The sequence below is a fragment of the Limulus polyphemus genome, unplaced genomic scaffold (genome assembly GCF_000517525.1).
Source record: "Limulus polyphemus unplaced genomic scaffold, Limulus_polyphemus-2.1.2 Scaffold372, whole genome shotgun sequence".
NCBI classification, from domain to species: domain Eukaryota; kingdom Metazoa; phylum Arthropoda; class Merostomata; order Xiphosura; family Limulidae; genus Limulus; species Limulus polyphemus.
The window spans coordinates 382,917-401,030 of NW_013665982.1; the positions used below are offsets into that span (position 1 = coordinate 382,917).

The window sequence follows — 18,114 nt, forward strand, 5'->3', positions numbered from 1 at the left end:
CGCGGAATCAAATTAACTCTGCAACTCTTAGATATAGCTTCAGGATAATGTTTTGATAATAAACTAGCGTAATTACGTAGAACAATCTAACTAATAGAATCGAGACTTTCATACTAGCAATTACAATAATTTTACGAAACAAGAGAATCCTTACTTGTCAATCTGAACAAGGAATAAAGTAGAAAAAAGAACGAACACCATCAGAAGCTTGTTTGTTCCAGGTTGAATTCCTGTCTAACTTGTCAATCTGAACAAGAAATAAAGTAGAAAAAGAGCGAACACCATCAGAAGCTTGTTTGTTCCAGGTTGAATTCCCGTTTTACTTGTCAATCTGAACAAAAAATAACGTAGAAAAAAGAACGAACAGAATCAGAAGTTTGTTTGTTCCAAGTTGACTTCCTTTTAATTTCTCTTAATTACAAATTACTGCCTCAACCTTGTTTTTTGTGTTACTGAGAAATATGAAAGCTGCTTATATTGTTTGTATGGCTTAATAAAGTCATTTTAAGTTTTTCGAGGAGAGCCTTTATAAATTATTATACGAAATTTTTAAGCAGTATTTAAAAACCGAATATATGTGAGGAAGTATTATTTTATCAACTATATGAACTTATTAAAAATGACTAACAGCACCGAGTAAATCTAAACTAATCGCTCACAGAATTCATTATCTAAATTAAAGTATTATTGATGAGTGTCCTACAAACCATGACATGATTACTCCTGTTTGTTTGAGATGAAATTGAAATATAATTCCATATCCAAAATCCACAATAAACATGAACGCAGAACAATTCCCCTTAGGCTCTTAGAACAACTGATGCATAATGTATCAATGTGCTTTCGGTTGTTTTCTTTTAATTTCCATTTGTAATCCTCTATCTTAAGATTAGCTATTAAGAAATATAGTTATTGCTTTTACGCCCTACACTGTATACCATTACAAGGAAATACTTTTGAATGGATAAACCACAAGAACGTGACAACTAATTTCATAGGATTATTTTTATATAATTGCTAATATGGTTTTCGTGGTTTACTTATTAGAACTGTTTCTTGAAATTATAACTTATGTAATAACTGCTTGGTCTAAATCTCATATCTAACAATTATTTTTGTGTGCGAAAAAGTTCAGCACATTTATCAAGATTACTTTTTTTCTTCAAGGTTTAAATCTGGAGAGCTGGGTCCTGGTACCATAGTAGGATCTGCAGCCTTTAACTTACTGGTGATATCAGCTGTCTGTATCATTTCTCTGCCTTCTCAGGAAACTCGCAGAATTCGTCTCATAAAGGTACAAAAGAAACTAATATTTGGAAGACCTAGATTTTTTATAATATTTCAGAAAATATAGCACTGCAAAGAACAGGATATCTCATTTCACATCAAATAACAGGATATCTCTTTTCACACCAAAGAATAACCATATATACCCCAATATCAGAACACGGTTGCCGAGTATTCTAATTTTAGTAAATTTTTACCAAACAGAAAAGTAATAAATGGAAAATTTACGATCACTTCTATTTAACGAGATATCAGATGTGTAGTTAAGATCTCAAAACCGAACCAAATAACTTTATGATTGCGATGTGGTTTAGAAGAATTATACAAGGGAAAGAAACATTTCACAGCACTACTAGTAGAGCTAAGTACTTACATGTGAGGCTTATTAAGATAGAAAACTCTAAAAACCTTTAAATGTAGCGCAATTATTAATCAGCTTGTTATAGTTAATTATTTCCCCAAAAGGGGGTCGAAGGCCGCCTGGATGGATCACCTGTTGTAACCACTCGCATCACTATACATTAGTGTGTTGTCTGTCAATCAATAGAACTAAAACGACATCACATAAAGGACGCCTAACGTTGCAATTTGTACTGTCGTGACGTCAGTAAAACGTGCACATGCCATGAAGCACGAGAAGAATTATCCACTCTGTAGGCTACAACACAGCATGACATTGAACATCAAAAGGAAGAAATAAAAATATTTTTTTGGTCTTATTTACTCTTGAAAGAGAACACTTTTTGTGATTATCGTCATGTACATCCAAAACGTAGCAAACGAAATTGCGTGCAAAAGATTCTGTACAATTACTTGTTCTTTAGGTCCTGACTTTTTTTTATCTTTCAGGTATTTGCTATCACCTCGTTTTTTTCAGTGTTTGCATATATCTGGTTGTTGATAATCTTGGTTGCAGTTTCCCCAAACGTAGTGGAATTGTGGGAAGCTTTGATAACATTCCTTTATTTCCCTGTTCTTGTTGTGCTTGCTTACGCTGCAGACAGAAACTTCTTCAGGGGGGATAAGATGAAACGAGAAAAGCAACTGGAGCTGGAATCCACAGAAGGTATGACAAGTAAAGGATGTCTATATCGACTCACGCCATGATTTGTGGAAGGTATTGTGATGTCACAGATCATGTGAAATTCACAAGCCAATCACTACCTGAATGGTAGAGAAACGGGCAATCTATACATGTCTATATACGTATATTTGTTTGCTGATAGAAATAACAAATACAATTATTATATGTTCATTTTGAACGTGTGCTACTGCACTTAATTGTCAGTACAGTTAAATGTGTTAAGAAAACTTGATGTTTATATATATATATATATTAATCAGAATATAGAAAGTTAGAAATACTATATTTAAGTTGACATTGTATGATTTAACAGGCTTCACGAAATTATATCTTCAAATCATCAAACGTTTGTACCAACAACTGATATTTAATGTGCACGATACTGGCTTTGAATATAACGATATTCTGAACATATGAATACTTTACAGTTTGACATTAATATAAAACAGAATATAAGTAATCAGAGTTTGAGATGCGCATGCACCACTCTAGAAATAATAAAATACGAATCTTTAGTGTGTGGAGTGATATGTTACAGTCACATACAAGAAAGACAACAGGCTATTATAACATGGTAATAAGACATTTGTTTTTCAGTGTTCATTCACGAAACACTATACGCATCAGTGAGGAAAAATAACTGGTAAACGTAGGTTGGAAAATATTTAATTTATGATTTATATAATTTTATTATAGACAAATATTCTTATGCGATAATATTTTACACAGTGCATAAGGTATAAAATACGGTGGTTACGATGTAGTTAAACAAATGGTTTAGACCTCTTTGTTTCTTGTTCAATTTTACAAGAACCATTTTCTCTTTTAACGAAAATAATGTTTAAGATTCACAACTTATTTTAAAGTCATTCAGACTAGTACAATATGAAACCAGTTATAAAGATAGTTAAAATCGTTCTATAAATATTTTGTAGTTAAGGTCGTAGAATAATTCAAAAACGTTTAAAAGATATGTAAACGTTACATTGGTTATTTTGTGTAACAACTCATAACCATTTTATTGGGACAAATAAATGACATTGCCCCAGTGGCATAGCGGTATGTTTGTGGACTTACAATGCTAGAAACCAGGTTTCGATACCAGTGGTGGGCAGAAAACAGATAGCTCATTGTGTAGCTTTATGCTTAACTACAAACAAGCAAACAAATAAATGATATATGGAGAACCATATACTACAGCGAAAATATTTTAAATGGACATATATTTTCACAGAGATCTTTAAAGGATTTAAGGATTTAACAGTATACTGATCAACAGATTCAATAACATAGATTTTAAGATAAAACAAATAAAAACGCAAAAACAATCAGGATATTTAGTTTTTAGAGTTATAATTATGTGAGAACGAAACAAAGCATAAAAACAAGTATGTATTTTTGGTACTTCCAGATATACTGTTTTCTCGTACAGTTAAGAATAATAACCGCAAAGCTTGAGAAAAGTCAGGAAATGTTTTTCAGAAGTAAATCTGAATATTCTGGCTCTGACTAAGCTAGAGGAAGAGCCTAATCACAATGTAAAAACAAAGGAAATGGTGATATTTTTTAAACAACATCGCAACTCAAAGTTAACGAGAGCACAGGACACCAAACAGCGTTGTTCTAATCCGAAGAGCAGGCTTGGCCAAATCCTGAAAATAATCTAAATAATGCAGAGTTCTAACGCTATCTTCGTCAATATTGTTCACTCCATTAGCGAATAAGGAGGACATAACTTGAAGAAATCACCTGATCCGCCAATGGAAGATATCACTACTCTTCTTTATATAGTATTTTACTTCATAGTAATATTTCCCACAGGAAAGTACATGCGATACCAAAAAAGAATGACCCAGAAGAATAGATAACTAGGTCGAAACTAATGGTCCCCCAGTGGGACAGCGGTAAGTCTATGGACATAATAGATAATCCAATGTGGCTTTACTCTAAAAGAAACATACAAACACCGAAAGTAACGTATACACATTCTAACACACTAGTGTTAAAACTACACAATCGAGTGAAAAATATTGGAAGTCTACGGAAGAAAAGTAACAAAAAATTGCTTTGCATATCACAGTTTTGTAGAGACTTCGCCCAATGATCATTTAACACATTATATTTATCTGTAACTTAATACAGGAATACCTAAGATATTTTTTGTATAGAAAACCGTGACAAACCTACTTCAGGAGTACTATCGAAGCCTGTTATTGATATTTTGTATTCCATGAGAAATACGTTTAATTCATGCTTATAAAGATAGATATTCCAAAAACGGTATTAAAGTAGAATAAAACAGCCAGTTTAAGTATTTTGTTTCATCTATACTCGTCGCTTCTTTCAGACTCACAGAAAGAGCATTTTCTAGATGGGCATGTTGATAAAGACAGTTTGACTAAGTACCTCAAGGTAAGACTAACAAGTTATATTTTCCAAAATACGATACTTTATTGGTACACGTATTTTGTACTTTGTAGTTGATTAACTCAAATACTGTGCTCTTTTATGAATCAATTCTCAAAACTATAACAATATTAACCATGTGTAACAATTCATAGACGATCTATATATTTAGTCAATAACTCAAATATTGTGTCCTATTATTGACCTATTTTCAAAAAAATAACAATATTCAGAATGTATAACAATACACAGGCTATATATATATATATACGATAATCCAATCCCACCCGTTTTATTTTAGTGTATTTTTTCATCTAATCAATACTTCAATCTTAATAAGATAGCGCAAGTAGTATAAATAATATTAGCTATTGTTCATTGTGGTGCAACAATATGCTGCTAATTTAACTTAGAACGTCTTATTACACTTGAACGTAAATGATACAGTGAAATATAACATGTTATGTATGCTGCTAAACCAATTAATAAGCATTTTACACTTATTCAAGCATGAAATTTTACTCTTTATGCACTGCTCTTCGAGATATCTTCGTAATCTGGCTATATAGTCATTCACGTTTTCCATTCTAGAATCGTTTCGTCATCTATGTCTTTGACAACATTGTTATTCCTGGATTCCATAAACTTAACATCCATGAAAGCTCCTCCAACATTTCCTATATATGTGTTAATTGCTTCTTAAGGCGATGATTACGATTTTTAGTATCATAATTTGTTTATTTTGATGTTCAAAATTTCATGTTTCTTACTGTGATATTATTACTTGCTTAAATGAGTCCGTGACTTAAGCAATGTTTTCACTCAAGTCAAGCCTATTTTCTTTTGAAATCTTATAAATTTGGTAATACAACATGACATCAGACCTTCTTCGGTTGGCCGACATAATCTGGGTTTTTGTAACGAAAACATATTAAGGACTGTGTAAATATTATGAATTAAAGTATCGAGTGTTTGTAACATTGTAGTAAAAGCATGGTTTAAGTAATGGGAGTCTTAGTAACATCACAGTAAAAGCATGGTTTAAGTAATGAGAGTCTTAGTAACATCACAGTAAAAGCATGGTTTAAGTAATGAGCGTTAGTAACGTCACAGTAAAAGCATGGTTAAAGTAATTAGTGTTAGAAGCGTCATATTAAACGCATGGTTTAAGTAATGAAAGTGTTAGTAACGTCACATTTTAAACATTATTTAAATAACGAGTGTGTAAATAATGCCACAGTTTAAAATTATTTACGTAACCAGTATGTTAATACCGCCACAGTTTAAACATTATTTACGTTACAAGTGTGTTAATAACTCCAGTTTAAACATTATTTAAGTAACAAGTGTGTTAGTAACGCCACAGTTTAAATATTATTTAAGTTATAAGTGTGTTAATAACACCACAGTTTAAGCATTATTTAAGTAACAAATGTGTTAATAACGCAACAGTAAACAGAGTATTAAGATAATGAGTATCTTTGTAATGTTAGGAAGTCCGTAAAAATCCCGAGCTAACTGATGAAGATGCAGCTGCTGTAGCTGCTGCTAGATTGATGGAAGAGAAAGAACATTCTCGAATGTGGTATCGGGTTGGAGCGATTCGTGCCATAACAGGAGCAAAAAAGCCTAAACCCCAACTTAATGAGAAAATACGCCAGGTAGGAAACGTTTATCAAAATACAGTGCGTGAATAGCTTCTAATTTACTTTGTTTGTATTCTATATTAAACCTAACAGGATCCTTTAAGAAAGTTAAATGCCAATATATACCACAAAAATGTCCTTATACAAAAATATGGTAACTAAAGCTTTAAAAATAATAATATTGCAAAATATTCTTCTCCTGTGTGGGTTATTATGTACTATCAGTTCTTTATTTACTTATACATCAGTTAATTGTATACTAGCTACTTTATTGTTTCCTTTGAAATCAGCTTATTGTTTACTATCTTTCGTTACTGTTCCTATTACATCAATTTATTATGTACTATCAGTTCTCTATTTACTTATACATCAGTTTATTGTATACTAGCTACTTTATTGTTTCCTTTGAAATCAGCTTATTCTGATGTATAGGAACAATAACGAAAGATAGTAAACTTTTTTAATATAATTTACTGACAATATCAGAAAACTGTGTAAATTGTTTTTTCAAATAATAGGACCGACACAACAACTCTTGATACAATGCATAACTAATTTCCAAAGGAAACGTATTTTATCGTAATATAACAATGCAGTATATCGTGACAAAATGACAAGTCTGGAGATACAGTGTTGTACAGAGCATTTCTGAACCCTTTGACAAACAAAATTATTTTAAACTACATATGATTAAAAACTTCAAGTTATAATTACTCATACTGATATTATTTGTTTTGGTAGGCAGGCCCATAAAAAGTTATGAAACACCGTGGAAAGTTAGGTGTAACTTTCCAAGTATGAAAATTAGGCCTAGGGAATAATGCACATGCTCACAAATAAATTATAAATCAATTTATGATGACTAGTTTGGTTGTTTCGAATATTCGAGCAAAGCTACATAAGCACTATTCAATGTTGAACATATAGACTAGAGTGAAGATTGCTAGTCAACAGAATCCACCGCCAACCCTTAGGTTACTCTAATCGAATAATTCAATTTGGCTGTCATTCTTATAACGCACTCACAACCTCAAGTGCATGTCGTGATTTTGAAGCAACGTGATTCGAACCATGAATCCTAGGATTCACAATCCGACAAATTAACTATAAGGCCAAACCCGGCCCTAATAATATTAAAGTACTAACTTAACTAGTTACAAACAATTAACAAAACATGATAATTTATACCAGTTATTTTCATTACCAGTTTTCAATATTGCATTAAAACATTAAATATAGGTAAATAGACGTTTTCTATTTCAAATTTCAACTTTGCTGGATGAAGAAATGTGAAGAAATGGTGCGCGAACTGATGGCATTGAAAGAGGAAGAAGCCACACAATCCAAGGTATTATTAGTGATTAGCATTTCTAGTATGTATATACTGAACTCTTATAAAAACTTTTAGTGTCTGTTTGTTCTTATGAACAAAACCACATTGGACTATCTGTTGTTTCTACTGCGGAGAATCGAACCCCGTCTTTTAGCGTCCAAAGTCTGTAAACTTACCGTTGTCCTATCGGGAGAATTTATTGTTAGTAACAACAAATAGACCTGATGTAAACAACAATAGTGAGGTTTTAACGATACGAATTCACTTATTTTATTTAACAGTAAACGTTGTATTTAAACAGCATGATTTGGGATAATTTTCTAAAGGATATGTATGATGAATTATCTTTAGATCTTGACTAATACAATAAATAACCAACTTTTACATAGGCTAGAAATTAAGGTTATATATATTTAATATAAATGTTGCTACAAGTATTTAGTAAAAATGTGCACAATGAAGTTGCGCGGACAATTTGCCTGATAATTTCAGATGGACGATAAATGTTTGAGTCTAATAATACGCTTGAATTCGACGAAAATAGGCGTTAAACTATAAGACACTAATGATACAAAATCAACGTAAACATAACGCAACATTGATGATAAAGTTGAGTACTGTCCTAGAAAAAGTTACTTGTCATCCCATCATCATACCTGAAAACAGACCAATGTTCAGTCAAAACATGTAGTATGACTTCCCCCTCCCAAAAAAAAAATAATGAATCACTACGTTATGCTTATAAATCGTTGTTTGCCAACTTATTATCATCCCATTAACCAACAACAGGTAATGAGTTAAATACTGACCTTTAAAAAGCGATTCGGCGTGATCTATAAGTTAACACGGGTGGCACTGCACTTTTAACTGTGTATTAATTTATAAAGCTGGTACTTACATGCTTAATGTATTTCTATACTATAATTAAATCATCTTAATGGTTACTATAATATTTCAGGCTTACCAGCAAATTTTGGAAAAAGAAAAAGGTCTCCCTCAGAAGACTTTGAGTTTGGAGGAACGTCAAGAAGTGGCCATCATTGAGTTCAATGCCTCTACGTGTGCTGTAATGGAAAACGTAGGCCAAGTCGCTGTCACTGTTAAACGGCACGGAATAACATCCTCTCAAGTTTCTTGCAGGTAATATTATTTTAAAACTATATTACTCACAACGAATATTTTTACTCAAGACCAAAACACCGTCTTTCATGAAAAAATGAAGTTTAAACTTTGAGTTAAACATTTTTATTACATATCAGTGTTATTTTCTAACAATAAACACTGCTTTCAGTGAGTCTAATCGCAACTTCCAATCTTATGCAAAGATACGCTACATTTGGGCTCATCTAAAAGGAAAATGTCTTATATTTCCAAATATGTTTGCTGTAGAACTGTGAAGTAGTGCAAACATTATCGAAATTTTGGTCAAAATGATCCTTCCACAAATTTTTTTGGTGAACACACAAAAAGGGCAGATTTATCCATTATCTCAAATTATGAGCAAGATAGGATATATATTTATAAACCATGTTTTTTTTAATCCGTACGAGTCCAATTTTCACATTAAAATAAAATATTGCAATACAAAAGACCATCCATGGATTACAAACCCTTGTTTGAGTCAGTTATAGATATTTTTAAATATATATAAAGATTACTTTAAAACATTTACATTTTAGAACAAACACGTGTACTATGAAAATACAAGCACTATGTAAGAGATAATATTATAAAAAAAGCACCGTTTTAGAAGAAATTAAAATCTCTGTTGTCTCTTGAGTTTACTTGCAAATTACCATATGTGAGATTTCCATCATATTAAACACTAATTATAATTAACATGAAAACATAAATTTGGACTATCTCTTTCAGACTGCAATTGTAGAATAGCTTTTATTGCGAAAGCAATCTGACATGAATGAAGTTATAAGAACACTAATAATTGCAAACACACGCCTAGGAATATTCTCCAGAAGTTACAATTCCAGTTACTATCCATGCTTAACAAACTGACTGAACATTGGTGTGGTGTGTGAAGGTGGTGCAAGTTTATGAAAAAAGTTCACTGTCTTTCGGTATAACACCAGTGCAATCAGAGAATGTGTTTAAACTGTACACAACTTTAAAAGAATGGGCATGTTATGTTAGAGTTTTAATCATCTACACACTATGATCATTTGATGATGTATATCATAACTGATATATTCAGAAATCTTCTTTGAAAGAGAACATTAACATCATGTCTTTACTGCTGTAGTATTTAGACTAACTTACAAATGTTTATTAGATCATTATTTATGTACATTTAGGGTTTGCTATCTATGGTTGTTCTTGTTTTGTGGCATTAGTTTATTTAAATTTCAGAACTGAACTCACACGTATTAAAATGAACCATGCCGATTACAAAAATATATTCTCCTTTGCTCATAATTCGAAAAGTATATGTTAACCAAAAACATTCAGGTTGGGTCAGTTTGACCAAAATTTTAACAATGTTTCCACACTTCACAGTTATACAGCAGGCATATTTGGAAAGAGGGGATTTTTTTTTTCAAATGAGCCCAAATGCAGCAGTGTCTCTTTCATGTCCATCAAACTTATTTTTTGCAGCCTTCAGCCGCTCCACTATATAGTGTATCTTATATTTGTGTTAAGTAGATTTTTTGAAACTAAGTGTTTTTCTGACATCACGAATGGACCGATCTTACGCGAAATTCTTCGATCTCTTTAATGTTTTTGTAATTCTATTTCTTATTAAATGCACAAATATATATAATGTTTGTTGTATTTTGTGCACCTCTTTAAAATAAGTGCATTTTCGATTTTAACAACATACACAATGGCATACACTGGTCAAATTTATCATTTATCATACGTTATTTTCAGTATAATAATACGTGTACATAATGTCAGTCACGGCTAAAAATCAAACATATATATATGTACATATTGTCAGTCACGGCTAAAAAATTAAACATATATATGTATATGTACATAATGTCGATCACGGCTAAAAATTATACATATATATATATGTATATGTACATAATGTCGGTCACGTCTAAAATTCACTTATGCTTTACTTAAAGAATTTTCGACACTAACAACTAGTGAATTCCCATTAAAGTTCCAGCTTTAACTACGACGTGTTTTTTAATGAGTTCTACAATATTTCTTATAAAATTTCAAGGGATAGGTGTGGCTTAGTAGTTAACGTTTTGGGTTGCGAAACGTAAGGGTGAAGGTTCGAGCCGTGATAGCCGCTGAACATGCTCTGTACTTTCAGCTGTGAGGACGTTATAACAGTGCTAGTTTGTTTTTGAATTTCGCGCAAAGCTACACGAGGGCTATCTGCTCTAGCCGTCCCTAATTTAGCAGTGTAAGACTAGAGGGAAGGCAACTAGTCAACACCACCCACCGCCAACTCTTGGGCTACTCTTTTACCAACGAATAGTGGTATTGACCGTCACATTATAACGCCCCCACGGCTGAAACGGCGAGCATGTTTGGTGGAACGGGGATTCGAACCCACGACCCTCAGATTGCGAGTCGAGCGCCTTATCCACCTGGCCATGAACAGTGCTAGTAATCCCAATATTCAGCTAAGAATAGGCCATGGACGCTGCTCGTAGTTGCCTTTCTCTGGTCATTAGTTTTAATGTGGACTGGCCGTTTAGCCCACGTGTCGCATAAAGTGCCACTCAGGTTGAAAGTATTAATAAGTCTTAGTCATCACCTCTTTATCTTTGTTATATTAATCCTAGCCAAACTATTTTATCTACTTCTATAACCCCACCTTATTTGATACATAATTTGACATTCGTTCATTCATCCCTTGTATATTGACAATCAGTAGATTCAGTTATCAAGAAAAACACACCAGGGGGTAACTTAACATTGGTACAGAGTAGCTTAGCTTAAATTCTTGCTTTTCCTTAACTGTACAAGCGTTTAGATCAGAATAAAAATCCCATCCTATTTTCAGACTTTTGCCTATCAACCATATTTAAACCAACCTTTGTGGTGAGATGGGTGGACAGTAATTTATTTAGTACTCCCCCCTATGGCTCATCGGTAAGTATAAGGATTTATAACGCTAAAAATCGTGTTTAGATACCCGCGGTGGTAACAGCATAGATAGTCTATTGTATAGCTTCGTGCCTAACAACAAATTTCACCGTTCGTATCATATTCCACAATAGCAAAAAAAGTGACGTTTAAAGGCTCTGTCAACCACTTTAAAAGCTACAGTAAACAATTACTAACCTCTATGAAAAATTAAGTTTTCATTGTTACATCCTAGGGTAGAAACAATTGATGGAACAGCTGAGGCAGAAGAAGATTACGTTGCACTTAAGGAGATTCTGACGTTTGAACCAGGGCAGACACAGAGAAAAGTGTTTGTTCAGATTATTAACGATAATCAGTGGGAACCAGACGAAACCTTCTTCCTGAAACTTTCTCTTGATGAAGGAAGTAGCGGAGAAGTTGCGTTAGGTCGCACCTCTGTCATGGAAATTACAATACTTAATGATGATGGCAAGTAATAAAATGTCTTCACCGTCCTTCGATTATAAGAAACTGGTTAATTGTTCATCATAAATATAGCAGTACTCTTCCTGATAATATCTGGTAAAGCTTTAAATTAAAATGTATATTTCGAATGAACAATATATCGTATTAAGATGTGCACTTCTTAATGTTAGTAAGGAATAATTTGTTTCAATGAAAATGGGGAATTTTCTCTTGCATTTGATCTAATTGCTTCTTATAATTAAGATTCCTTAGAATACACTATGAAAATACGTGACAATAATGTTGCTGTCTGTCGTCTGAGAAGAAAATAAGATTCATTTTGATACAGATTTCCACATTTTAGAATTGTAATTTCTCATTATTCGCAATTAATGAATACGGTATATGAGGGATCATCAAACGTTACATCCTTGTTGTCTTAAAAACACAGTTTTCAGCAGATACTCATTTCCTGAATGTATAAAGTGTCCGTTTTTCTAATTGCACTGTAAAATATACTTTTAATAGGTATACAAATAAATTCAAATACAGTGTGTAATAAACCCAACGTTTACAATTTTTTATCACGATACCAGTAAAACTAATAATCTTTTACGTTTCCCCACGCAGAACCGGGAATTTTGCAGTTCAAGAGGCGTGGTATACTGGTCAAAGAAAATGTGGGCACAGCATATGTTCCAGTAATCAGAAAAAACGGTGCAGATGGAATTGTTTCTACCAGATGGAGAACAATTGATAAAAGTGCGATCAGTGGACGAGACTACCGCGGTGGAGAAGGTGAACTGATCTTTGATCATGGGGAGGTCGAAAAAAACTTGGAAATTGACATCATAGATGACATTAATCCAGAGAAAGACGAACATTTTGAAATAGAGCTCTTTCAGCCGTCAGGTGGCGCTCTGATCGGTCAGGTTAACCGAACAACTGTGACAATAACAAACGATGATAGTAAGTACATAAAATATATTAACAAATGATTAAAAAACGTAGGTAAAACATTATCTACGTTATGACAAACCCAGTACGATATTACCCTCTAGCTATGCAATGACGTCCTAAATGTTAAATAAACGGTAGTTCGAATTAAAAAAAAAGATCGCATTTCTTATCGAAAAGCAAATGTTGCGATATTACTAATAAAATACTTACAATAAAATGAAGAATTGCTTTCTAACTCATTTGTTGTTGTTTTTAGCTTCAGTAGTTTTATAGATTGTTGATTATTACAATACCGAATAAACATAAAAAACGTTAATAAAGCTACCTTATTAGATAACTGAATTATTCTGTCAATAGTACTTAAAGTATTAGTAGATTATTGAATATATATAACGTTATTAAACTTTTATTTATGCTTAATAGTATAGACGTGACAAATATAAACATTACACGATTCCAAGGTTTAGAATTTAGATTCCAAAATGTTGTAACAAAATGTATTATCATTATCCTACATTTTATTAAAAATAATATTGGTCAATATTAAAGCGAACTTTAATTTAAAAAATAACATTGGTCAATATTGAAGCGACCTTTAATTTCAAAAATAATATTGGTCAATATTAAAGCGACCTTTAATTTAAAAAATAATATTGGTCAATATTAAAGCGACCTTTAATTTAAAAAATAACATTGGTCAATATTGAAGCGACCTTTAATTTAAAAAATAATACTGGTCGATACTAAAGCGTTTGTGTAGATATTAGAATTATTACTTCTTACATTAATCATGGGATAATATTACAATTTTCATGTCACTTGCACCTTTTGGTGCATATGGGAAGAAAACACAATAATTATGCTATTTTTAACAGATAAAAGAAAGAATGTATAATACATCAAGATCCATATTTAAGTTTTAATAGTCTTTCGCACCTCTCTGTCTATATATATATATATATGAATAAATGAACAGCACAAGAAAATACTGGAGCAGGAAATACAATAGTAAAAATGGCAGAATCCATTCAACATCCTGGAAAAGGAGTTCATTACAAGTGGACTCTCTACATCTCACGTACACCCACACACTATAGCATGTTCAACCCAAGGACAGTCAAGTAGTGATATTGTGACGCAGAGGAATCATTTTAAATGCTTGTGATACATTGTTTTCTTTAAAGTCAAACAGATCTGCATGGTTAAGACCAAAGCTTGCTGCCTACATTAAAAATTAGTCCTTCAATAGGTGAGCGGTAAGTTTCCCGGCTTACAGTTCTTAAATCCGGGAGCAGATCACCTCGGTGAACAGAGCGCAGATAGTCTGTTGTGAGGCTTGCGCTAAAACAAAGAGATAAAATATTACCGTGTATCTGTGCCACTTGCGCGATACCAAATAATAATGTATAAAGACGGTAGTCTGGAAATACATTTATAATAAGGAAGGTTTTGTTTAATCAGTTGCATTTATATAACATAAATAAAATACGATTATTTTGTATTCATTGAAAATAAGTCATTACTCCAAAAACAGAGAGAATTTCAATGAATTTTAAAATGTTGAAAAAGATTTAATAAAAAAAAATTTTAATTTTAAAAAATCATTTTTCTAATATTGATCTCGTTTCGCATACGCAACTGAACAGCTAAGTAAAACGTAAAAAAAATCATTGATCTGTCCATTTTTGAGAAGCTTATCAATAAAGCTAATATCATGTGATACGTACTAAACACCAAATATTTGGTAACGATATTTAAAGTGACATATTGATAAAGCTAATATAATGTGATAATTACTCAGCTCCAAAGATTTGGTAACGATATTTGAAGTGACATATTGATAAAGCTAATATAATGTGATAATTACTCAGCTCCAAAGATTTGGTAACGATATTTGAAGTGACATATTGATAAAGCTAATATAATGTGATAAATACTCAGCTTCAAATATTTGGTAACGATATTTAAAGTAGCATATTTATAAAGCTAATATCATGTGATACTTACTAAGCTCCAAAGATTTGGGTAATGATATTTAGAGTGACATATTGTTTTTCTTTCAGTACGTAACTACAAAAAAGTTATACCATAGATGTTCGATAACTGACATGTTTGATTCTGCTTTGTGAAACAACGGAGCTTATAATGTTATCTCCGATTGTTTGTTTGTTTTGTTGAATTTCGCTCAAAGCTAAACAAGGGCTATCTGCGCTAATCGTCCCTCATTTTGAAGTGATAGAAAGAAGGCAGCTAGTTAACCCCACCCACTGCTAACTCTTGACCTACTCTTTTATCAACGAATAGTGGGATGGACCGTCACTTTATAAAGCCCCTATGCCTGAAATGGCGAAAATGTTCGATGATGGGATTTGAATTCGCGACCTGCAGATTGCGAGTCGAGTGCCCTAACCATCATACCAAATGTGATGAGTGTTTCATTGCAGGCTTCTTTTTTTCTGCATGACTTAACCTTTCTATAAGTATCAGTCTGTTATAGACGTAATTTATTTTCAGAAAATTTTTAATTTTAATTCTTTCATTCCGCCTTTATTCTTTAGACCATTAATAATGGCCACATTTCTTTACGTACAGATTTCAACAGCATCATGGACCGCTTGGTGGTGCTGACAAACGTTAACGTGGACTCATTGAAACTTCACTCCGAGACGTGGGCTGGTCAACTCAAGGATGCCGTTAACGTTAATGGAGGCGATCTGGAAAATGCCACTCGAATTGACTATGTTCTACATTTTCTAACCTTTGGCTGGAAGGTAAACATTACGAACTTTTATGAAGTGAAACTCATGATAAGTGTATCCTAAGTGAAGGCAAGTTAATGGAGAAAATGAAGTTAAACTATGTTTTGCTGAATTCGAAACTTGATACCAACGAGTCTCAAATCCCAACCATTCTTATGATTCTCTGCCGATTCTTACCCCATTCTTTACTTATTTTGGAACTTTGATGAACTCTTAAGCTACATATTAATTACTTAAAAGCTAGAATGTGACGAATTTAATAAGTTACCGAATAAGACGTGTTAAGAGTAATATATTGCTCTATGTAAAGTTGTACAAAGTTGTTCCAAAGAAACGAGCACTAAGACAAAGCAAAATGTGAAATTTGACAGCTTAGTATTTTGGAGTGCAGAGCATCAAAGTCATTCCCAATGCAACATAGAATGTTGTGTTTATAATATTACTACATGTGTAAAGAAATACAACGAACAAACTGATTCAGCTACAACGTACTCAAGATATGTAAAGGAAAAAAAAAGAGATTCAAAAGTTTAGGTTAAGTATAGTTTGAACGGTGTTGAAATCAAAGACGCTTTAAGCCTGAGTTAGTAAGCCTCGTTAAGATGGATACCACTGATCCGTCTAGTACAAATAATTAAAGGTTTCAGCCTTTTACGTTAAGTGTCTTTAACTAAAGTTGGTCATTCGGATAATAACCTGATATTTTTATGAATACTTCTAATTATTAATAAAAGATTTGTTTGTTAAACTTCACACAAATCTACTCAAGAGTTCTTTGCGCTATCCGTCCCTAATTTTGAAATGACAGACTATAGGTAAAGCAGCTAATCAACACCATCCAACTCTTGGGCTTCTCTTTACCAACGAATAGTGGGATTGACCGTCATATTATAATGCCCTAATAGCTGAAAAGGCGAGCATGTTTGATGAAGAGATTTGAACCCGCGACCCATACATTGGGAGTGAAGTGCCCTAACTACTTAATACTAATAAACAAAACTACCGTGAACTACAGAAAATCTTTCAAAGTTCTTTTCACGAGGAGCATACATTTTCACTGATGAACTCTATTGATAATTATATGCACCATACTCCAGTCAACATTACGTTATTTAAAAACGTAAACAAATTCTAATTACTAACAAAATTGAACGAAGTTGCTGCACTTAAGAATGTATAATATTTACTGTATGAAGAACGTCAAATAATTAAAAAAAATAATGGACAGAATTGTAAGTGTAAAACATAAAAATATAACGTAATATAAACAATCTAGTAACTAAAATGATTTACATTTTTAAAGTTAAATCCAAATCTCTTATTTCTCCAGGTACTTACTACTTACCGGAACAGTTATATTTCTCTTTCACATCAAATTAATATGTAATGATTGATTTGTTTTCTCAAAGAAAAACAATATTTATTTTATTATGCTTACTTCTACTCAGAGACATTATCATTCTTATGCTTACTTCTACTCAGAGACATTATCATTCTTAAGATTATTTCTACTCAGAGACATTATCATTCTTATGCTACTTCTACTCAGAGACATTATCATTCTTACGCTTACTTCTACTCAGAGACATTATCATTCTTATGCTTACTTCTACTCAGAGACATTATCATTCTTAAGATATTCTACTCAGAGACATTATCATTCTTATGCTACTTCTACTCAGAGACATTATCATTCTTATGCTTACTTCTACTCAGAGACATTATCATTCTTATGCTACTTCTACTCAGAGACATTATCATTTTTATGCTTACTTCTACTCAGAGATATTATTATTCTTATGCTTACTTCTACTCAGAGACATTATCATTCTTATGCTTACTTCTACTCAGATACCTTATCATTCCTATGCTTACTTCTACTCAGAGACATTATCATTCTTAAGATTATTTCTACTCAGAGACATTATCATTCTTATGCTACTTCTACTCAGAGACATTATCATTCTTATGCTACTTCTACTCAGAGACATTATTATTCTTATGCTTACTTCTACTCAGAGACCTTATCATTTTTTCTGAGTAGAAGTAGCATAAGAATGATAATGTATCTGAATAGAAGTAAGCATTTACATTATCATTCTTATGCTACTTCTACTCAGAGAT

At 32.4% G+C, this 18,114-nt stretch overlaps 1 protein-coding gene across 2 annotated transcripts in view; it reads left to right on the plus strand.

The window, feature by feature from the left end:
• LOC106457775 (sodium/calcium exchanger 2-like) overlaps positions 1-18,114 on the plus strand; it is a 30,127-nt gene that overhangs the window by 6,062 nt on the left and 5,951 nt on the right. For both annotated transcript variants that reach the window (XM_022383820.1, XM_022383819.1), the window contains exons 3-11: positions 1,168-1,294; positions 2,137-2,353; positions 4,719-4,783; positions 6,271-6,438; positions 7,709-7,771; positions 8,715-8,896; positions 12,060-12,295; positions 12,902-13,240; positions 15,824-16,002. In XM_022383820.1, coding sequence (XP_022239528.1) covers positions 1,168-1,294; positions 2,137-2,353; positions 4,719-4,783; positions 6,271-6,438; positions 7,709-7,771; positions 8,715-8,896; positions 12,060-12,295; positions 12,902-13,240; positions 15,824-16,002 — 1,576 coding nt within the window. The remainder of the gene's footprint in view (positions 1-1,167; positions 1,295-2,136; positions 2,354-4,718; positions 4,784-6,270; positions 6,439-7,708; positions 7,772-8,714; positions 8,897-12,059; positions 12,296-12,901; positions 13,241-15,823; positions 16,003-18,114) is intronic.